Source organism: Barbus barbus (assembly GCF_936440315.1).
Source record: "Barbus barbus genome assembly, chromosome: 37".
NCBI lineage: Eukaryota > Metazoa > Chordata > Actinopteri > Cypriniformes > Cyprinidae > Barbus > Barbus barbus.
The window spans coordinates 6,664,674-6,688,192 of NC_136715.1; the positions used below are offsets into that span (position 1 = coordinate 6,664,674).

At 37.7% G+C, this 23,519-nt stretch overlaps 1 protein-coding gene across 1 annotated transcript; it reads right to left on the reverse strand.

Moving 5' to 3' along the window:
- Positions 1–343: 343 nt before the first annotated feature.
- LOC306857261 (metabotropic glutamate receptor 2-like) lies at positions 344–21,744 on the reverse strand. The gene is made up of 6 exons (XM_079397111.1): positions 21,131–21,744; positions 15,289–15,869; positions 6,108–6,945; positions 4,571–5,634; positions 629–809; positions 344–528 (listed from the first exon to the last, which is right to left on the reverse strand). Exons 2-6 carry the CDS (start codon positions 15,754–15,756, stop codon positions 455–457), a joined length of 2,625 nt encoding a protein of 874 aa, XP_079253237.1. The 5' UTR covers positions 15,757–15,869; positions 21,131–21,744; the 3' UTR covers positions 344–454.
- Between the last annotated feature and the right edge of the window lie 1,775 nt (positions 21,745–23,519).

Below are 23,519 nucleotides of genomic sequence, written 5' to 3' on the forward strand. Positions count from 1 at the left end.
TTCGAATATCATTCCTTTCCCCACTCAAATGCAGTTATAAAGACTGAGAACTCAAAGTCTACTGTTAACATTACTTAAGACTAGTCAATATCTTCTGTAGTGTACATAAATCAGGGACACATAATGCCAAGTCTAGATTCAACATCATGTTTTCTCAATACAGCTTCCATTTTTGTGTCAAGTGGCTTTAAATCTACTAGACTATCACATTTACAATGGTCCTTGTTCTTCCCAAGCTCTTGATCATAAAGAATAGCTTTATTGTGTAACTGAAAGACAAAAACATGCTTGGTCCTTGACCGCAGGATCTTTTGGGACACTTTTTTTTTTTTTTTTTTTTTTTAGATTTCAGATCAGGAGATGAACTGCGTTTGACTGCAAGTACTCAATTAGAGTGAGGAAAAGTCTAAGAAATTGCATTCAACTCCTGATTTTGATGAGATTAAATTCATCTTCACAACGATGATGTCGTAGAGTCCACCACCTCTCGCCCGTTACACACGGTTGGCACTATAGTAGAGGCCGAAGCTGTGGAAATTGTTTGGTATTAAATTGTTGATCTGAAAAAGGCAAATAAAGGAAATGACCAGTAAACCTTGGTTCAAGTTTTAGGAGTGAATGTGGCTACCTTGTGAGTAGGTGGAGCTCGGTGCGGTAACTGCTGTGGAGAATCGGTTGTCTTTGGCCCTCAGAGTTGTCACATTCTTCTGAGGCTGGAAAAGGATAATGTGGATTTTGGGAGCAAAGAGGCAGCCGAGAACCACAGAGCCGCTCAGACTGACAGAGATGCATATGGTAGTGGTCTGCACCTGTATCAGGGTGAAAAGGTTTTAAACATGTTCAAATAAGTGTGTCTTTTAAAGGTTTGAACAGAGTTGCCCAAGTATTCAGTAATGTCAATCTCAAGAAAACCAGCTTAAATTAACACATTAACATTTTTGCATAAACAAAATGAAGCCTGTTTTTGATTGAACGGCATTCTGTATTCATTTTTACCACTGTTTACTGTGCATCCAAGAGAGAAATACCAAGAGACATGTGGTATTACCATAGTATTATGTCCAAATAACATTTGGTAATACCAAATATAATATTTTTGTTGTCTGTGTATGGTTGTATATATGATATATCTGTATCAGTGTTATAAAGTCATCTTTGTGAGATTTAAATTCCAATAATGAGATCCTGGTGAGAAATTGTCGCATCTGTGATACTTTAGTGAAACTCATTTGTGAGAATGTGAGATATAAAGTTACTATTATAAGAAACAAAGTAGCAGTTATGAGATATAAAGTCACAACTGGGAAATCCAAAAATGCAATTAAAAGCAGTAAAGTCAGAATATCCTTTAAAAGGCAAAAACAGGCTTCCATAAGCCGTCTCATTTTGAAGGCTGCGCCCTCTGGAGGTCACATTTGTCAGTATATACATCATTAAGGGCGTCTCATTTCAGAAAAATAACCATCATTAAATTGACTCTTATTCCTTGTGAGGTGTAAATTATTGTAATTTATTTCTCACTTTGAAATGTAATGGCTACTTGACAGCCTCAGTGATGTATGCGGCCAACAAATGTGACCTTCGGAGGGCACAGCCTTCAAATTAGACTCGGCAATTGACCCTTTGCAAAAACCCACCCCCTTCGTTAATGTCCGGCAAGCCATGCCGCTCTCATGCGGTGAAAAATACATTTAAAATACATGCAAGGAGGAAAACGAACAACATGCCGACAGATGAGACAAAGCAGGTTACTTTTGGTGTGAAACACAGTCTTAGCTTTCAAATTTGATCTTTTTTTTTTTAAAGAAATTCAAACAATAAATACCATTTTGTGGCTCTGTGTCATGACAGATCACTGTGGCACCTCAGTTCAAGTGACATGTGAACCGATCATCTTTTTATTTTTACTTTAAGCACAAAATAAACATGAGTGAACATCAGAATTTTATTTCAAATAAAATTGCCGAAAGATGTCAATATACACCATTTTTCAAGTTTAAATCCACCAAAGTTCATCTACTCTCCTGTCTGATTAGTTTGTCGGACAAAAATGGCAGATGCGGCATTTTGATTGGTCAGATTGCCTGTCAGTCAAGCTCCCTGCAAAGGGTCAGTTGTTTTTCCTTTGTTTACTCCAGAGCAGTTGTTCTCAATCCTGGACCTGGAGACCCTCATTCTGCACATTTTGCATGTCTCCCTTAACACACCTGATTCAGATCATCAGATCATTAAAAGAGAGCTCCATGTACTCCCTTATCTAAGTATGCCAGATAAGGGAGACAAAATGTGCAGAGTGGGGCTCCCAAGGAACAGGATTGAGAACCACTGCTCCAGAGACCTTCAACCCTGCTGTTGGAGACCCACCGTCCTACAAAGTCCTGCAAATCTCTAACCCTGGGCAGTCGTGGCCTAATGGATAGAGAGTTGAACTTGTAACCTGAAGGTCGTGGGTTCGAGTCTCAGGTCCGGCGGGGATTGTAGGTGGGGGGAGTGAATAACCAACACTCTCTCCACCCTCAATACCACGACTGAGGTGAGACCCTTGAGCAAGGCACCAATCCCCAACTGCTCCCCGGGCGCCGCAGCAATGGCTGCCCACTGCTCTGGGTGTATGTTCACTACTGTGTGTACACTTGGATGGGTTAAATGCAGAGCATTTGGGTCACCACTTGGCCACACACCACTTCCCTTTCCCCTAATAAAACAGATCTGAACTAGCTAATCAAAGTCATCAGGATCAGTTGAAAAGCACAGGCTGGTGTGTTGAAGCAGGTTGGAAATTTTGCAGGACAGTGGGTCTTCAGAAGCAGGGCAAAGAACATCCCAAGCCAAAAAGTCACCCGTTACATTTCAAAGGTGGTGAAATAAATCTTTTAAATCTTTTCCTGATACAACTTCTAGGACCCATTTCTCCTCACTCCAGCAGCACTGTTGTTAATAGCACCAAACTGATTTGGATATAACTCTCTGTGCATAGTGTGGTTGTGAATAAAATTGTTTGCTGTTGGAGTGCAGGGATTGCCACTCTCAGCCAGGGGGCATTCTTGATGACCGTGTTTACTGTGTCACTCACTGAGCTCTGACATCTCTTGCCCCAAAGCAATGAGTGTCTCCTGATAACATGCGACAGGCAGCCCTCATCCCTCAGATAGTGTTTCTATATCAACTAGACATTCACATCACTGTGCTGTGTTTGAGCTGGCATAGTGAGTTTGTCTGGTTAAAAGAGCCAGAGGCCAGCTCTAAAAGTAATCTCATGTTTGGTGTCATGACTTGCAAAAAACTTCAAGACTGAACTGACTCTTGAGTTATATGAGAAAACAGAATCTTAAAAAAATATGTTTTAAAATGTCTGTCGAATGTTTCTGTTTTCTGAGTAAGTAAAATCATAGAACAACCCCTAATTGGCTGCTTTTTGTAATTAGCATTATTGTTATCTCCTTAAACACGATCAAGGTTTTTTTGCCGTTTGGTAGCTGTGTGTTCACTGCATAGTCTGATAAACCTATTCTTATTACGACTTTTCATTCTCATTCTTTTCATTTTCAAGAAAACTGTAGGTATACATTTAGATCAGGGTGCGGAGATTTGTATCTCTAGCATAAGTAAAGACAGCCTCATGTAGCCAGACATTTATCTACTGGCATAAAGTCTGGTCTATTTTGTAGGTAGTAACTGCATACAAACAGGAAAAATATTTGACATACATTGACCTTGTGTGCCTTTTAGAAGTGTGTCTATGTAAAATGGCTCAGTGTTTCCCATTCCTTGTCCTGGAATACCCCCAACACTGCACAGTCTCCCTAATGTAGAGACTGCTCAGATCTGCTCTTTGAGGTCCACTATCCTGCAGAGTTTTGTTCCATCCCTAATCAAACACAACTCAACAAGCTAATTAAGGTTTTTAGAGTTATTTGTAAATTACAGGAAGACGTGTTTGATCAAGGTTGGAACTAAATTCTGCAAGACCATGGACCTCCAGAAGCAGAACTGAAAAACTCTGCCATAATGTCTTATTAATCCAGTGGTGTCCAATCCTATTCCTGGAAGGCTACTTCTTACAAAGTTCAGTTCCAACCCTAATTAAACACCTGAAGTAGCTAATCAAGGTCTTTAGGATTACCAGAAACTAAACTAGCGAGTCCTCAAACCCAGTCCTCGCCCTTTGAATGGATCCTATACACTCATTTCGAACTGGAATCATGGTGGAATATCCGGTGATATCCACTTCGCAGGGCACTTAATGGTCGAATAGAACAAATGTCGTACGTGATAAGAGATGCATATGAAATATGCAGAACGGGGATCCGCGAGGATTGGGATTGGGAAATGCTGTTCTAAACAGATGTGTCAGGGTAAATTAGCGTTAAATTTTGCAAGAAGGTAGCCTTCTTGGAGCAGGATTGGACACCCCTAGCCTAATCAACAAACCTAATTTAACGTATCAGTTCTTTAGAGGAAACTGCAAATATTGGGTCCAGGAGTGGGGTTGGAAACCACTGAAATGTATATCACTACAATAGATTAGCATTTACCTTCAAACTTGTTTCAACCTATGTCTTCTACTTACTCTGTAGTCACTGGCAGTGACATAGAAGATGGGCTGAAAGGCCAGCCAGATGATGCAGGTGGTGTACATGGTGAAGCCAATGAACTTGGCCTCGTTGAAATTCTCTGGACACTTCCTGGTCTTGAAGGCATAGAAGGTGCAGAGAATGATGAGGATGCAGTTGTAGGTGAGGGACACCAGCATGCTAGAGTCCGGGCTGTTGCATTTCAGAGTCACCACATCTCTCCGATCTGGACCCACCTCTTTCCTCACCCCCGGTGCCTCAACCAGCAGCCAGATAAGAGCAACCAACAGTTGGTTGGAGATCAGTGCGGCACAAATTGCTACTTGAGAGGCAGGGCTGATAAAGCGTGGTCGTCGGGCACTGTCCCTTGCCCCTCCAAAGATCCGAGCAATCCTGTTGGTCTTCGTCAGCAAGGCTGAGTAGCAAACAGCAAAGGAGGTGCCAAGGCCAAGACGTCGCAGGGTGCACACAAACGCTGAAGGTTTGGCAATGTAAATGAAGGTCATGGCATAGCACAGGAGCACACCTAACAGCAGGATGTACGAAAGTTCTCGACCACTAGCTTTTACCACCGGAGTGTCATTGTTTCGCAAGAAAACCCCAGCCACGGCAAGCGTGCACAGCATCCCCAGACAGGCGATAGTGACAGGTCCCACTGCCCATGCATCTGACCAGTGGATATACTCCTCTGGAAGCTCATAGCACCCCGTCAGGTTAGCAAGGGGCCATTCTCCAAATCCACAGTCCATACAGGTAAACTCATCTAGGAGATATTGGTGGGGTTGGCATGGGATGCAAATCCAACAACACACGTCCCCAGGCTGCATGCTTTTAGCTTCATTGGGTTGACATGGATCACTGCACTGGGATGTGGGAACTACTGCACCAGACCAAGGCACCAGACTGGTATTGAGCACTAAGCTTTGTGCCCAGTAGCCAACCTTCCGGTAGACAAACTTGTTTTCCTCTTGGCGGTAGTGAAAGATGTTGTAGCGACCCAGGCTGTCACCTAATGAGGTGAACCGGACCACATTCTCAGTGTCAGCGGGCCTGAAAGGGGCTGAAAAACATTTAAAGACATTATGTTGCGGCTGGAAGCTATAGTGTGTGCGGCATTAATTGTTCTATAGTGATTGTGCAATTTATCTCAAGTCAGAAGCTAACGTGATTGATGTAATGTTAGCTAATCTCTCAAATTTATTTTTCAACTAAAAGATGCAATCTGTTATAACATTCAGTAAATCAGTATATTGTCCAAGGTCTGACAAACTGATTATCCTCTTTGAGATTGCATTCTGTTAGAAACCAACTAGAGCTCTGATAATTTGATAAAGAATGTTTCATGTCTGTAAATGTAATAATATCTGATACTTTCAGTGGGAGACAACAACATGAGTGGCAAATGAAGTTTCAGTGCATTGAGACTATAATTTGTTCGATCTAATTTTAGGTGGATAATTCAAGAGCTTCTTCAGTTGGGAAGGTATGTCCTATAGCAAGAAATTATCTCAATTGGTCGTCAATTCTACTCACCATCAAATTTTGTCTTGAGAATAAACTCCCGGTAGAATCTCTTCCCATTGCCTGGCTTCATGGCATCGCAAACCTTTGTGGTATTGGAGCACACAGCTTGCCGCATGTTGTGTAGGGCATAGGCCATTGCATAGACTGCATTCACCACAAACATGATCTTTGATTCTGGCTTAAATGACCCATCCCTCAGGTTATTACTGGCACAGCCATGTTCATGTAGACGGCAGCCGAACCTGTGCTCCCAGAATTCCCTAAACCATGGGTTCCGCGTGTTCAGCTCCGGTGTTAGCTTGGTAAAATAGTCCTCAAACTCCCTGATGGAGTATGAGGCAAGCTCAATGGTGAAAGCACCGTTAGCAGCCTTCTCGCTGCCATGGACTACGCTTTCCTGTGCTCCCCAGCCATCACTGGCCACCCAAATGAAGGTAGCATTCATCCTAGCTGCAGCAGTGAGCAGTTCCCTTGCATCTTCACTTCGGGTGAAGAGGATCACCACTTTGGCATTGGCTTTTTGCTGGAGTGAGCGAATAACATTTTCGTAATTTCCTCCGTTTACTGAACGGCTGACTTTTACTGAAGTTGCGATGCAGATTTGGCGTACTCTGGCTTCTTGATGAAACGCATCAATACCTGTCTCACCGTAGTCTCCCTCTGAGGCTACAGTGGAAACGTAAGTCCAGTTGAAGTACCGTAGGATTTCAGCAATGGCTTTAGCTTGATAAAAGTCTGGTGGGACAGTTCGGGCAAAATAATCATAACGGGATTTGTCACTGAGCTTGGCACTCGTGGAAGCATAGCTTATCTGTGGAATCTGGAAGAGTCTAAGAAGGTTTGCCACCTGCAAAGAATAAAAAAAATATATATATACATCATTAAGCAGTAATACTTTTGTATAATGCAATTTTAACCAATCATTTTACCACATTTTGCATGCCTGAGATTTTTTTTTTGCATGAACTGAGATTTTAACAAATTTAGCTTTGGCAGTTGTTTCATTAAATTAATTATGCATATATCTATTTTTTAAGCATCTATTAACAATGTAATTTGTAGAAAATTTAATCTTTTTTTTATTTCTCTTCATTGCCAGCTCTCTGTGTTTGTCAGTAGTGCAATGTTAAAGGGATAGTTCACCCAAGAATGAAAATGCTGCCATTAATTACTCACCCTCATGTTGTTCCAAACCTGTAAGACCTTCGTTCATCATCAGAAACACAAATTGACATTTTTTATGAAATCCGAGAGCATTCTGACCCTCCATAGACAGCAAGGGAACTACCACGATCAAGGCACAGAAACGTAGAAAGGACATCATTAAAATAGTCCATGTGACATCAGTGGTTCAACCATAATGTTATGAAGCTACGAGAATACTTTTTGTGCACAAAGAAATAAAAAATTAATGACTTTACTCAATTCAACACTCAGATTTCACCAAAAATATCTTAATTTGTGTTTCGAAGATGAACTAGGGTCTTATGGGTTTGGAACGACAGAATTTTCGTTTTTGGGTGAACTATCCCTTTAATTGCCCCAGACAAATAGCACTGGGTTTCTGGATGTAGGGTAATCTATAATGAGCCTAATTTACATAGAATGAACGTTAAAAGTTAAATCAATAATATTTCATTTAGCATGAGGGACTGCAGGTTGCAGGTTTTTAAACTAAAATAAAAAGCAGAAGTGGTGCAACTGTTTTCTGAATTTGCTCCTTTTTGTCTCAGAAATAAGTCTGTTTTCACCATTCAGCCACATAGTTCATACGATAAATTACAAACCCAATTTTCCCAATGAGTGAATGACCCACAGATGCCCTTTGATAAATGCAAGATGTCCCATAACATTCTTTTCAGTTCTTCATTTTTGGGTTTTTTTTCTTTACCCCTGCCCTGTTTTCCTATCTTACTATCTTCCTATCGTAGTTACCAAGATAACTGTGCTAGCGGACTAAATGATAATGTTAGGCATGGTGCAAGTTTTCCTCAGGCCATGACACACCTTCAAAATCTGAAATGGATGCTATTTGTCATTTTACTTAAACTTTTGTCACATGAAAGAGAAAATGGTCTGTTTTTACTTGAGAACGCAAGAGAATCTTGTTTGAAGAAGATTATGAAATCTTTTTATTTGTATTGTATTGTTAATTAACAAGGTATTATCACAAGAGGATGACAGGACATATTTTCTAATTTGCATTTTCTTCTGCTTTCTTGCAGTCAATGACTGATTTCTAATGATTAGTCTGAGAAGCTTCTCACTCTGCCAATTATGATGATAGCACAGACTCCAGGGGCTTATGTGTAATGACTGAAATTCGTGTCTGAATTCACATCAACATGTAGGTGTTTCAGATGTTTGAAGAAGCTTTCAGCATAGTTATTATCAGCTATTTACTTTTCACTCACATTAATTCAACAATTTAGATTTAAGCTTTTAAATGTCAGTTCCTTAGATGTATCTAGTCAAGGTATTTGTAGCTGCCTTTAAGAACCACACACAAGAAAATGTGTATGTGGCTGAAAGATTATTTATGCTCTTATTTTTCCATTATTATACAGAGGAAACTTTTATTGCTCATAGGTTGATCTTTAATAACTCAAAAGATTTTGAGTTATATTGTTTTAAGTAACTAAGATGTTTCCTCTAAAATCCCTAAGGAGAAATAAACATAGACCCAAATGAGACTGTTGACCTACAGCAATTACAGATCCATACAATTGTTCTCTTGTTCTGAGAACAAAAATCTGAGGAGCAAGATTTGACTGACATGACTGTTTTGTGCTAATAAAGTGGAAAGCATGATTAAATATCAGTCAAAAAAATAATTGGGTTGTAGTTGTTGGGTTTAGCTCTCAACTGACAGACATTAGAGCTGATAATTTTTTTTTCAGGAAGTAGAAACTGCCAGAACACCGCTGAAGCATTTGACAGGGACCACCTGAGTTGAGTCTAATGTGAATGCCGCTGCCCTACCCAGACAGTGAAACATGGAGCTATAGACCTTGCTGCATTTCCCATTGTATGCGGGAACTGCTGGGTAGGTTTTGCTGCAAATCATAATGGCATAAAGTTAAGGCTCCAGAGAGATCCCAAAAAGCAGCAGTATGTGACATTGTCATTGCTACTGAAAGTGCATTATGAAAGTTCAGTTTCAGTCTGAGTAAATCTAAAAGGAGGGATCCCAAGTCATATCTACAAACCAGAATGTCGAGAACCATCTAACAATGCCTTAGCAAACAGTCAGCAGCCATGTAAAAAGATTATTGGAGTATGATTTAAAAGAATTACCATTTCAGTCTTTCTGCTTCAAAATTTCATATTTAATTCAATGTGTAACTTGCTGTGTCTTATTTGTAATTATGTGTGAAAATTAGCAATTTCTGAGTGAAAACAGTTTCAGAGTAAACCCTACAGCATTTTTTCCCCATAGCACAGTGGCTCTCAATCAGAGAGCTGGGACCCACTAGGGGGCTGTAAGATGACCTAAAAGAGTTTATTAAAATAAGAAAGAAAAAAAACTTTAAAAGAAGCTGAATCATCTAAAAATTAAGATGTTAACTGACATAATATTTCTTATTTTACTTTGATCCTGCAAAAATACTTTCCCCCCCTATAAGAATCAGACTTCTCACTGTCATGGAAAACCATATGAGGGAAAATTCAAGGAGACAAATAAAAGTTAAAAAGTCATGCACATTTTTCTTTTTTTTTTCTAGTTATGTCAAGGGTTAAATATTTTAAGAAACTGCTGAAAAATTGACATTTGTCAGTGAAAAATAATAATAGTAAGGAAAATATAAATTCTTTGTTCATAAAGAGGGAATCCTGAAAACATTTTTGAAACTTCTGGAAATAAGAAATGTAACATATTTTAATAATTTTATTTTATTATTTTTTATGTATAACAGTTTCTGGTCAAAAACAAAGCTGCGGCTGGAAAAAGAATGAATAAGTGCCTGACCCTGTCCTGAATGTGAGCTGCACACCCAAATGAAAGGCTAAACAGGGTCAAGTGATGCTCTGTGACTGCAAAACCCCTTTTCAAGCTTTCCCAGCCTCCTACAAACACAACAACACCATCTGCTTTTTCCCAGGACACTTCTTCACCAAGTGCTACACAGCCGAGCGGCGTCTTCACTCTACGGTAAGAGCTAGAGAACTGCAAATGACTAAATATGACAAACAAATAAACACGGTATGCAATGTGGTCTGAAATTGGTTTGTTTCAGTGAGTGCTAATTATAATATAATTCTAATTGTCATTAATTATGTGGGAATCCAAATGAGTTGGCATTTATATGGCATTAATTATAAGCGGTATTTGTCTGTTGTTTTGGCATCCCAAGAACACCACATGCAGTTACAACCTATTAACATTTTCAGTGTCTTAGACCACAGCGGAGATCTCCATATGAGTGACCTTGAGACACGCACACACCTACTCTGAAGACAGCACAATGTGTTTTTAACATAGAAACACTAACAAACAGAGACTCGCAAGCATAAAATCATCTAACAATACTTGCTCCACATTGCTAATTCCACAAAGGATACCATTCTGTCACATATTTTTATGCATGTCATTATTATTTATAATTCTATGCTCACACACACCCTTTTTGTGCTGGAGAAATATGATAATATATTCCGTCACCTTGTGGGGGAGAGAAAATGTGCCGGAGATGAAAGGAGCATGATGACTATTGATTGGTTGGCATTATCAAATGCATAACTCAATATGTGCCAAACCCTCCAAATGTCTCACATGCACAAAAATCTCAACAAACTGTTTTTTGCCTTTTTAATTAGTGTGATCTGACGTGAAAACATTCAGTTCAGATTGTAAGTTTAGTCATGAAAAATCATTTATGCACCCATGTCGTTCTGAACTTTACTTTCTAACGACCATGTATTTACAACAATGGAGCCTGGATCTTTCAATCTTCAAAAAAGACTCATAAGTGGCTCATTTAACTGATGTGGTATTTAACAAGTCATTCCTGAAGTCATATGATAGCGCTGTGTGATCAGAATTTAAGACGTTACTCCCTGATGATCTGCCAATCCAGTGAGCTGTTTGAGTCAGTGAGTCGAACTCGAGAACCTGATCGGTATTGTTGTGAATGAATCATTTAGACTAGTTTTGTGAACTGGATCAGCCATTTAACTTAAAGAAATTCAAATAAGACCACAATTCAGATATGGCCCCATCTCTCATGAAGTGCTTGGGACATTTTCAGTAAATAATCTAAAGTCTCTACCTCACACTAATCATTAGTGAGAAGTAGTGAGGTTCTTTTGAACCTATGGTTCAGAGTGCGAATCAAACTGCCAGCATCATATGATTTTAGGACACGTGGCTTCATATGTCATAAGCTTGAAATTTTAATCTTTGATACTAGTGGAGATTTCAGTGAACTCAAGATACCTGATTTTTACCTGAAGTTTGCAGACATTTTTAATGACATATTTGTGCAATTAAAGGAAAAGTAGTATTTAACTCTCTCTTAAAACACACAAAAACCCATATTATACAGAAATATGTAATTGTATTTGATGATTTGTAGATTGCATTTAACAAATGATCTGTTTCAACACTTTCAGGTTTGTCAAAAGTGTTTTTTATGCATGTTTGGGTTTCATTTTGAGTTTTTGACCAGCAGATGTACATTGATGAAGTTTTGAAATGCTTTGTTTCTTCCATCACTAAAAATCATATGACTTATGAATATGGTGCATGAGCCATATAGACTACTTTTGTGACACTTTTATGATGCTTTTTTTTCTGTCATTTTGGAGCTTGACATCTGAAATTTCCTTAAAAAAAATTATGAATGCGAATTTAACCACGAGATAATTAAGCTATCGAGAATGACGTGTGTTGTGAGTTGTGAAGCCATGACGATTTTGTTTATTCCTTCTCTAGGGACCTGTCACTCACAAAATAAGCAGGATAGTCTGCCAATCTCATCACCACCACCCACTCCAGCACTCGATATAGCTCTGCCTCCCTCCACCATTACCCACACACACATTAAGCTTTGTACCATCAACCGATGAATGGTAATATGTGAGCCCTGATTCCATCTCACAATCCAGGTGGCAATGGGTGAAAAACAGGTGTGAGAAAACCAGTGAAGACATGTGCTACCGCGTGTTATCTCCTTTATATTCATGTTCAGTCGTGTCATGCTTGTTTGGATTCCCTGCCAAGAGCTCCTCTCATTTGCCACTGGGCTGAACAAGCTCCAGGCTGCCTGAAGACCCCTCGAAGCTCTTTTACCCCAGTGCTGGACTGGTGGCATGGGTTTTGGCAGGCCTTGTCAGGGCCCTGTTGGCCAGCACTCTTGGAAGGGCTGTGACATCCTTCCTACACGAGTGAAAATCTAGTATTTCTCTGCACAATATATTTTGTGCATAATTGCATCAATTTCTTGCTGTATTTGTTGTGCTTATGTTGACGACAAAAGGTTATTTTGTCCTAGTTTTTCTGTGACAATCACTTGTCAATATTGCCATGTGTTTAACCACTTTAGGGGTCACAGGAAATGACATTATGGCAACGCTGAATTGCTCATGGCATTGCAAGAATGCACAGAATTTATGTTCTGACATAAATATCATAATTGAGTGATTTTTCTTTAACAACTGGTAAAAATACAGGGGAAAGGGGGGGGGGGGGGTATACATTTCAGCAAATTTCAGCATTGTTTCAATTTTTTATTTAGTTTTTAATAATCTTGAAAAAGCATTAGTTTTTAGTTAAAGGGATAGTTAACCTAAAATGAAAATTATGTAATCATTTACTTGTTCCAAACCTAAACACAAAAGCAGATTTTTTTAAGCAATGCTGATAGCAGTTGATGGTAGTTATTGACTTCCGTAGTAATTTTTCCATACTAAAGTCAGTGACGACCATCAAGATTTGGTTACCAACATTCTTCAAAATCTTTTCAAACAGGTTTGGATCAACATAAAGGAGATTAAATGATGACAGAATTTTTATTTTTGAGCGAACTGTCTCTTTAAAAATGACAATGCTTACTTACTTACTTTACTTACTTTACAATGCTGACAGGGAATGTTATTTTTAAGTTCTGACAATTGTTCTGACAACTCAGTATGTTTTATATTATGTCAATATATTGAACTCTTTTATCTAGAACTCTATTATCAAGGAAAATGTATATTTCACATTATGACCCCAACATTTTGCATCCCTCTTACTAGTGTGAAGCTGGGCTTTGATATGTTTACCGCAGTTAGCAACGTAAATTCCAGCACAACTGATGTAACAATGAAGCCAAAATTCCTACCGTATAAAGCATGAGCGTAGGGCAATTAGCACTCAGTCATCTCATGCTAATCACTGCCTAAAGGCAGAGAACCGTAATTAACAAGCTGTAGATTCCCAGTCTCTGGGCGCTTCACTCAGGAGGAGGTCAGTGTGCACAGACTGAGGAAGCTATTGTGCTGACAGAGCTATGGGCGGATGTATATGTTGCTTGGGTTTGATTGGGAGGAGTTGAGTGTAATGTATCTAAAAGAGATGTGGTCAGAAGCACTTCCTTTTTATGTTACGCTTACTGCGATCATAACTCTTTCTGGTCGTATTTCATGTGTGAGAATGCAAATAAACATTTGAGAAGTTGGGAAACTGAGCTTACTCAGGCAAATAAACACAACATATTTTGCAGGGGCGTAGCAACCACTTTTTTAGAGGTCAGTGAATGACCTCAAGTTATATTGTAAGAGTTGTGCCACTGTGTAAAAACAAAATTGCAGTCAGCTGCATAAAACAATGATTTTAAGCCCAATCAGAAGTCTTTGTTTGCTTTGGTAGTGCATTGAACATATACAAAAGCAGTAATCTACCATTGCTTGTGCTCACTTACCTGCCTTTTAACTACTGAGGGATTGTTAATTCACCTAATTAATATTCATGAGCCAAGTACTTTACAGTTTAAATAATATATATATATATAGATTATTGAATCGGATTAGACCATTAGCATCTCGCTCAAAAATGACCAAAGAGATTCTATAATTTTCCTGTTATTTCTATAATTTTCCTGCATGGGTGCAGCAGGCACAGGGATATGACGCAGCGCCTGAAAGTAGTCCCCAGCTAGGCAACTAGTTATAATATAGCTGGGGACTGCTTTCAGGCGCTGCGTCATATCAACGCAGGAATGAGAGTATAGTTCCAAGCCATATCAGCCTAGAAAATCACAACTTTTCATTTTCCGTCGGTCTTAGTACACGATGTAACTACAGAAGAGTCAAGTTTTAAATAGGAAAATTATCGAAACTCTTTAGTCATTTTTGATGACCAAATGCTAATGGTCTAATCCGATTCAATGATCAATGCTAAGCTAAGCTAAAAGTGCTACCGCCAGACCCGGAGATCGGCTGAATGGATTCAAAAACGGTAAAACTCTACTGTTTATCTCTAGGGGAGTGTTCCTTTAATTGTCATGAAAATACAATACAATTGCTCTAAAACAGACTTCATTGAACAAAATATAATTTCTTTAAATAAAACTAAATAAATTAATTGTTTATTGTTAATGTTAGTTAATGCATTAACTGATGTTACCAATTGAGACCTTATTGTAGTGTTACCAACTTTAAATATTTACAAATAAATAATAGATAAATATATAGTTATTTAATTTTTTTTGTTTGTTTTATAGTCATTTAAATATATTGAATAATTTTATAATTTAATTATTTTAAAGTTGAAGTTTTCATCTAATATTCACTTTTTTTCAGCGTTATTTAAATTGGTGATTCCTTTTTTTAAATAATCTTTTAAAAAGTTTTAGTTTTTAGTTAAAGGCATACCTAAAAATGAAAACTCGGCAAGGCAACATTTTTCTTTAGTTTAAGTAAAATAATTAGAACTAAATAAATTGAAATTTAATTAATATATTTATTTAAAAAAAATTAACATTAACTTAAAATCAAAACAAAAAATATAAAAATAAAATCTAATTTAAAATATTAACAAAAACTATACAATAGTATATGATACTGAAATAGCACTGCATAAAATCATGCATTTAATTTATTTGTTTCTTTATTTATATCTTTATTTCAGTTAATGTTAATTTTATTTCAAGCTATTTTTTGAATCGTTTTAGGCATAGTGTTTAGATTGCTGTACGGTCTACCTTACCTGTATAGAAACATCACTATATGATCCTCCAATCACTCCAGAGATGGCCAGAGGGAGTTCGTCCGGCACAGGATTTGACCCGTCTGGACAGATGAAGCCTGGCTGATGCACCTTTGTGAGAGAAGCCCTCACGAACTCCAGCGACTGCTCTAGTGCATACGTGTCTTTAGAGCAGGTGTCCAGTATATGGGCTCCCAGCTTCAAGCCGGGCAGGATGCGGTTGTCCTGATTAATTTCGTCCAGTGCCAGCAACATGGCCTCCAGCCTCTGGATCCCACGCTCTTCATTTATCTTACCACAATCCTCCGTCCCTTCGCCCTTCTCGTGCACGGGGAACAGGCCTCCAATCACCAGGTCTCCATCCATGATGATCTCCCGCTTGGAAACGGCCAGAGGCGGGGTGTACCTGGGGCTCGTTTGGGCCAGAGGAATTAACAGGAACAGGAATACGGGTGTAACACCAGCCATGACAGGGTTTATGAGAGGTGAAGAGCTCTTATAACTACCCTGCGTGGTTTAGATGGTTGAGATATTTACTAAGTCCGCCATCGACTGTGAATGCATCTCGGAATCTTCTGCACCTGAAAAATAGATACGAATATCATTCACTCAGTGACTTTTCTCATTGACATAATGCAAAATAAACAACTCTGAAAATGAAAAATTTTAATTTTTTTTTATGATTAATACATCGGATAACAGAAGCATACAATGCACAGAGTCACATATTACATAAGAAATGGAATTTGCATAAGGTTTTGTGGTGGCAGTGAGGAGGCGGGCATGTCTAGATAGTAATTCATCCTGATTGAACTCAACATTTCAGAGGTGAGGCTCTGTTTTCTAGCTTCATTAATTCAGATACATCAATAACTCCCAGTGACTATGTAATTTTCTCATGGTGTCAAAGGTGATGGATATCATCTTTTAGGTTATGAAAAATTACAACCTGAGGGAAGAGGATGAAAAGATGAAATGATAAATAATTTCAGCTGATAGGAAAGTCTTTCGCAACTATATTTCACACAGACTGATAGAGATTTCATCTCTGTTTAGAGATGCCAGACTATCTCCTTTACATGTCTACTTCACCGTTGCAAAGATTATTATGTGTTACAGTATGCATTTTCAGATGGCATATGTTTTTTAAGAGCCTTTTCTACTTTCTCTTTGTTTGTTTGGCATTAATTATATCACTACAATCCTGTATGGTGAATTTTATGTTGTGTGTGTGTATTAATATATTTTCTCAGGAAATACACAACCCACCATCACAGCCCAGTTCTGATTAGCTGCTCACAAGTCCTGGAGTAGATATGACTCAGATTCAATGTAAGTCTATGGGCTTATTTCATGTTTTAAAAAATTGAATCAGATTGCTTTGAAGACTAACAGAACATCTCTCTTCAACAAGCGGCACTATTTGAGGTATGGTTTACGTCTGTAGCACATATGGTGCATGATGAGTTACATGCCAAATTAGGGTTAAGGGTTTCGAAAAATTGTGAGCAATAGTAATACTGATGCTTGTCTTAGCCAGCCCCTAATTATAAAATCTAACATATGTTTCTTTTACATTTTTTCAAGTTTCGCATTGATTATGATTCATTTGTGAGTTACCCTCTTCTAAGTGCTAGATATAAAGTAGCTATAAACTGCATAGCAAAACAGTTATAAATAATGCAGTATATATAAACTGAACATTGACCGTTTTATTGCCTTAGATATGATGACTAATATGATCATTTAAATGTAAGGGAGAACTTCCCCTGAGCCTCTGGACACCACTAGCTTTTCAAAAATGCCATACGTGATTTAATTTAAGATAAAGCACATATGTTCCTGGTGTTTCCCCTCTTGTACCCTTCCTGCTGGCGTAATGAGGCAACATCTTGTTTATTAGGTTTCTCTTCCTTAACTTCTGTTACCATGGAAACAAGAAAAAGTGGGTGGGTTGGGGTGGCAATGCACTGTGATAAAGATGTATACATGTTCTAATTAATACAAGATCTGTTATCATAGGAGAATTAAATTGAGGGATCAGAGGAAGTCAATAGAGTTAATTATTTGTAATGCCGGGACCGGATAACATTGCATTGTTTGAATCCTCAATCTTCCCAAGTGTGTCAAAAAATAAATAAAATAATAAATAATAATAAATAAAAGATACAATTGCCAAAGTTGCTTTTACAAGAAAATGTGAGATTGGATCAGAATAACTGAAGTATCTTTTTAGGTGTTATCTTCTAACATTTTCTACATATTTATTATTATACTGATTGCTGACATGTATTAAGGTACAAAAGAGGGCTTGAAATGCTTTATTTATTTATTTATTTTTGCAAATAAATTTTAAACAAAAGATCAATGAAAAGATGCTTAACTTTCAAATTTTTTATTGTCAATCTCGGGATGTCAAGTTTTTTCCTATTCATTTTCAGTGAGGTTTGCAATATTTGCACCCTTGTTATGTGGGGCATGTCTAAATATTTCAAAATTGATTTGTGTGATTCTGTTATTTTTTACAAAGACTATATATATATAAATGGAACAATAAATATACAAGCATAGAAACTGAATGGTAGGGCTGCAGTTTTAGCCTATAATAAGCTGTGACTCAGTAACTAGTTGATTTGTGACAAAATCTTGGTCTGTTTGTTTTAAATGAAAGAGAAATTATGCTCTAATTTTTCATAAAGTAAATTTGGATACAAAACTGTCACTGGGACGGTACACATTTGTACTTTTAAAGTACTAATATGTACATTTAATGTAGTAATACAAACCATTTAGGGTTAAATAAGGCACAAAGATATACATTTTAGTATTTGTGCCATAGGGCACCACCCAAGTGACAGCTTTGTGCCTTTTTTTCTGAGAGCAGTGATGAATTATCCTTCAGCTATTAAAAAGGTGCTGGTGTCTCTCAGTCCCCAAACAATACATTAGGGCTTATAATTAGAGTTCTCATGTTTCTAAATTTCACCAACAGCAGTTGACCAAAACCACAAAAACATTTAAATGACATTAAAAACTAATCACGGCTTTCCCTCTTCTCTGGAACAGATGGAAGCAACGGGCACCCTCTGTTCGCTGGACAAGAGAAAAGTGTCAAGGTAATGAACCGGTCCATGGTAATGAACTGAGGTCATTAGTACATCAGTAAAATAATAGCAGTCACACTTGAATAATAAACATTCACACAAGTTTAAGGCCACACAATGTCCCCAGGTGTAAATGTTAACGTATGCTATAGGTTTTAATGTCAATGTTTCATGTTTGACACTTCGGGGAAAACCGTTAACTGAAGAGTTATGGAGAGGAGCCATCATTACTGTGCTCTTGAATAAGGCACTTCAACCAAGGTTGCTCCAGGGGCACAGCGCTGCAATCAGTTCACTATAAAAGGAAAGCATGAGCAAAATGACAAGCGATCAAAATGATTTAGCCTAACTCTTGTGTTGTGCTGAAAATCCTTTAACTAAATGCTTGTTCATGGTCAAAAATGACCAACCTTTTAAAAATGGCTTGCTTGTAAATCTCACATGATTACCAAATCAGGGATTCAATATTTTATTCTTTCAATTAGCACATTTATGTATTTCTTTTTGGAACTGACGATACATCATTTATCGGAATTAATGCACCTCAGTTTTTAAATATAACACATGATTTGTGGAGAATTTTGTTTTCTCAAAGATTGATGTGCATATGATCAATGAGGCCTATGACCAATCAGATCCATAAAGTAATATGTAACTGGTGCCAATTAAAAGAAAACAAGTTCATGAAAAGACTGAATCCAATAATATAGCACAAGAAGAAGTTTATGCATGATTTTTATATTTTTGTAGGTCAATTTTGAAAAGATGGAGAAAAGAACCCCCCCTAAAAATTATTAAACACTTTTGGGGAAGTTTTTGCCTTGTGTAACCTATAAAATGCAATAAAATTGGACTTTTCAGGAAAAAAGGAAATCTTCTGCAGGTCAAAATGACCGGAACACAAAGTGATGGCTACATGAAACAAATAATGCTGCTTTGATTTGATTTTAGGTATAGTGAAATTAAGCAGCATATGGTTTCGAAAAATTTGCAGACTGTAATCAAGTCCAAGAAATCTGATTCATAACTCAAATCTGATGATGATATCAACTTAGTTTAACATAATAAAATTAATGATCACATCAGTATATAAACCCTTACTAGAGCATACATTTTTCTTAATGACATGCAATAAAATTATTTAAATTAATGCTCACATCTGATGGGAGAATAAACCTTTTCCGTCAGGTTACAGCGTAATAATTATGATTAATGGGCTTAATTTCATTGTGTTTTTTTGCGGTGTAATCTGATTGAGGAGCGCACCACACGGATCCAGTCTCTAACCCCAGGTTATTTTGGCTATAAAATCCATAGACAAATGCCCAAGCTTGTGGGAGAATGAGTTCCCTTGATTCTAGTGTTGGCAGCATTTATGTGTAGACTGAGAGACCAGATGGGATTTTACCAGTCTCGACTGCTTGACTGCTGATAAGTTTAAATGAAGTGATTTAATATCTGTGAAATATATCAGTGTAAAAATATTACATTTCTATAATATTATTCCCACACACTCTCACATACAATTAAAGACCAATTTCCTTTTTATAGGACCCACTTTGGTTTCATTAATAACTTCTGGAGCGCAGCCAGACCAGTTGAATGGCTCGGTAAGGTTGCCAAGGACGAAAGCATTCACAGACATGGAGTAAATTAACTGAGATGTTTATCTCAGCACGTCCAATCAGCTCTGCTCGATAGGTTGCTATGGATGCTTTACACTATTCAGATTCAAAGTGTCAGCGGATAAACAGAACAAGGGTGTTAAGTTGTGCAAGAAGTTTCCTCCTCGACAGAAAAATGGTTCACATTTCACAGATTGTGAAAGGTGTTCGAAGGCAAGGCTTGTGCTTTTCGTATGTTTATGAATATACTTATTCATGAAGACTCGTGAAATGTTATTTCTCTCTGGCTTCATCTGGTGTCAACAGAATAAACATTAGAGAATTTATCAAACTGTGTCACTGCGATTGCTTTGTTGTTTTTTAATGTGGCTATAATGATTTGACTGTCTTCATAAACTGTTTGAATATTAGCTTGACATGAATTTCATTACAGCAGTCTAAGCACCTTAAGGAACCAACAAGTCTGAAAAGCTTGAAAATGTTTGTGGTGGATGGTTTTAACTTCCAAATGTGTCCAACATCTGTCTGAAACCTGGTTTTCCTCAACAAATTTGCATTAATCCAGTAACTTAAAAATTAAATAACGATTATTTCATTACTAAATATGCTATCTTAAAGCCAAAATATGTCAAAAGATTAAAAACAGTGACTGTTTGCATAATGCACACCGTGTTTCTTTATTTCTCATAATGTACTGATCCTGTGTTTCTTTAATGTGTCTATCGGAGGCAATATAAGTTGATCAGAGAGTTGAGTGTGTCAGATTGTCGATCACATTTCTTTTGTGCTCTAATATCAAGTGCATTTATAGTCAACAAAGGAGCAACATCTCACTGAAATCCTAACGCAAGCCTGTCCTGTTTGTATTCTATCACACGACAGGTTTGTGCTCAAGAAATGCCAAAGCATCCGTGCACGCGCGCGATAAGGCAATTTTCTGGCACTCTGACTTGTTTGTTGCATGTAATAAATCGTTCCCTACTATAATAAGTACTTCCCCATTGGTGGTAAACACAACCAATCTGACATGCAAATGATTTAAAAATGAACCAAAGTGTACGCAAATAGGATATGGGAACTGAGGCGCGTAAATAAAAATGCATGCATGCTTACCTGAAGAATCGATTTGGCAGAAATTCAAAACTTGTTTCAAGGATGCAAAGTTGATTTTGCTTTGAAGTTAGTGAGAAATCAGCTTCCATTCATGATGTCCTCACAGGTGCAGGTGTTTGATGTGTTTGGATCTGTCCTTGGTGCTGAAACAAAGACCTGATGAAGCGCAGGGGGTGACGAAGAGGAGGAGGAGGAGGAAGATCTTACCTGTGCACAGTGGAATTCACTCGAAATGATGAATGCTTTCTCATTAAAAGCGACGTGCACTACAAACACCCTCTTCAGCCCACCTATGTCCACTTAATGGCCAGTTCGCTGCTTTCTCCTCAGTCTCGGGGTTTTGAGAGAGCGCAGGAATTCAGTCCACACACCTGCCATCGTGAGAGGTTTAATAAACTCTAACTAAATCTCCACGGATCACGCTTCGGTTTTCTCAGTCACGACTTTCCAATGTCTTTTACTGAAACTTGAGAGGTTGTTATTGAACAATATTGCCCAGATATAGCCACACAGTAACAAATGGTGGGTCCCTCTGTTACGATTTGATCTTTTAATTTTAAGTAATGGCTGTTGGTGTTCAAGGTTCGAGCTTCATGCATTCGTGAGGTTCAGGTGAAACAGCTACCCCTGCGCCTTTGTGTACCTCTCTCTCTCTCTCTCTCTCTCTCTCTCTCTCATTTGGCTGCTATCTGTGAAGATAGGTGGAGTCACAAACGATTTCTACGCTTGAAATTATTCATCCAAAATCATTTTTTAATAATGGGAAAAAACGTTATCTTGTTGTAATTCGTACTTTATCTTAAGTAGCTTGATTTGTATTAGGCCTACAGGTTTCGGAATTTCACTGTACATTTGTAAAACCTGAATTAACGTCGAAATCAGGGGCGGACTTACCCATTAGGCAAAGGTAGGCGACTGCCTTGGGCCCCCAAAAGCTAAGGGCCCCCTAAAATGCTTTTCATATACGAGAAGCAGGACAGCCATCTGCTTGTCCGAGTTGAACCTGCTTCTTGTGTATCCTACATGTAGCAAATATAAATATAATGCATCTGAAGCTGACTGCCGCACGAGCGCGAGGTCTCTCTTTCCCAGCGCGCACACACCTCTCTCCCTGAGTCTGCTCTGTTCAGCGCGCGGCTGAAAGGAACTGCGCTTTCAGTTAAAACACAGATATGTTGCTTCTCTAATTTTACATGCAAATATAGCCGAAATCACAGCACAGCTGTTGTCTTTATCTTATGTGTAGCCTATTTGATTTTATCAGACGACGGCTCGATTATAAATTTATAAATAAATCAGGATTTTTGTGCAGATTAACATCTTGGAAGGGAGAGGTGGTTATGTAGTCTTAATGGGTTGTATTTCATATTCATCCCGTTGTCTAACAACAGAAAAAGACAAATATACCAATGAAAACAGAGAATTTAGCTGTATGAGGGTCAAACAAAAGTAATAATAAATAATAAATGTACATTTTGCATGTTCAGAAGTGAGCTGCCCTGTCCTGCGAAAATGTAAACAGGTTTGTGTAAATAAATTGCTCAGTGCAAAGAAAGAGACGTGATGGGAACCTGGTATTTCTATGTTCTTTTTTCATGTGTCTAATAGACATGAACAAGTTCTTTGAAAAACATCTATGGCCTTTGAAACATGTCTTCATGCTCTATGTTAACTATGTTTTTTTGTTTGTTTGTTTTTTTAAAGTGTGTTTCACTAATAATAAACATATATTGCATAAAGCATCCATATTTGTCCATGTCCATGTTGATTAGAGTATTAAAAACTTGAAAAGTATTAATTTAAGGTACATTTAGAACAGATAAAAACGTGCGATTAAATTCCGATAATTTGCGAATTAACTCATGACAATAATGCGATTAAACACGATTAAATATTTTAATCAATTGACAGCCCTAAGTTAAAATGACTAAAATTAAATGTAGGCGTATGCTGGCAACTCATCAGTGGACATTTCTCATCAATATAGGTTATATTTTTTTCACACTTTTCTCATTCTTGCTAATTCAAGTTTTTATATAAATGAACCTCTAAAGGGAACCGAATGTCTTCAGGAAAATTTCAATGGCATTTTCATTTTACCTGATAAAATATAATTTATGAACTGAGCACTGCTTTGTTTACAGCCGTTACCGGGGAAACTGCTCTATTTCTGACATTCCAAAAGCACCTATGGTAGAAAATTAATCTGCATTTTCAATAATCCAGTCTGCAGTTTTTGTTCAGACCAATGCGAAAATCCACCCAAATAAACCCGTTTTAAATAACATAATAATTTATACTTCTGGCTCATCCCTTTTCTTAAAAAAAATGTTTTAAAGGTTCAATTGTGAGGTTAAATATAATTTATTTAGTTTTTGTTAAAACTTAT

What these genes read in the sequence shown, in the direction of transcription:
- LOC306857261 (XM_079397111.1), bottom strand. Translation starts at nt 15,756, where the DNA reads ATGGCTGGTGTTACACCCGTATTCCTGTTCCTGTTAATTCCTCTGGCC. An exon ending in TCACTGCCAGTGACTACAGA is followed by an intron (nt 810 to 4,570) that starts GTAAGTAGAAGA and finishes ACCCTGATACAG; the next exon opens with GTGCAGACCACTACCATATG. An exon ending in GAGCTCCACCTACTCACAAG is followed by an intron (nt 529 to 628) that starts GTAGCCACATTC and finishes CAATTTCCACAG; the next exon opens with CTTCGGCCTCTACTATAGTG.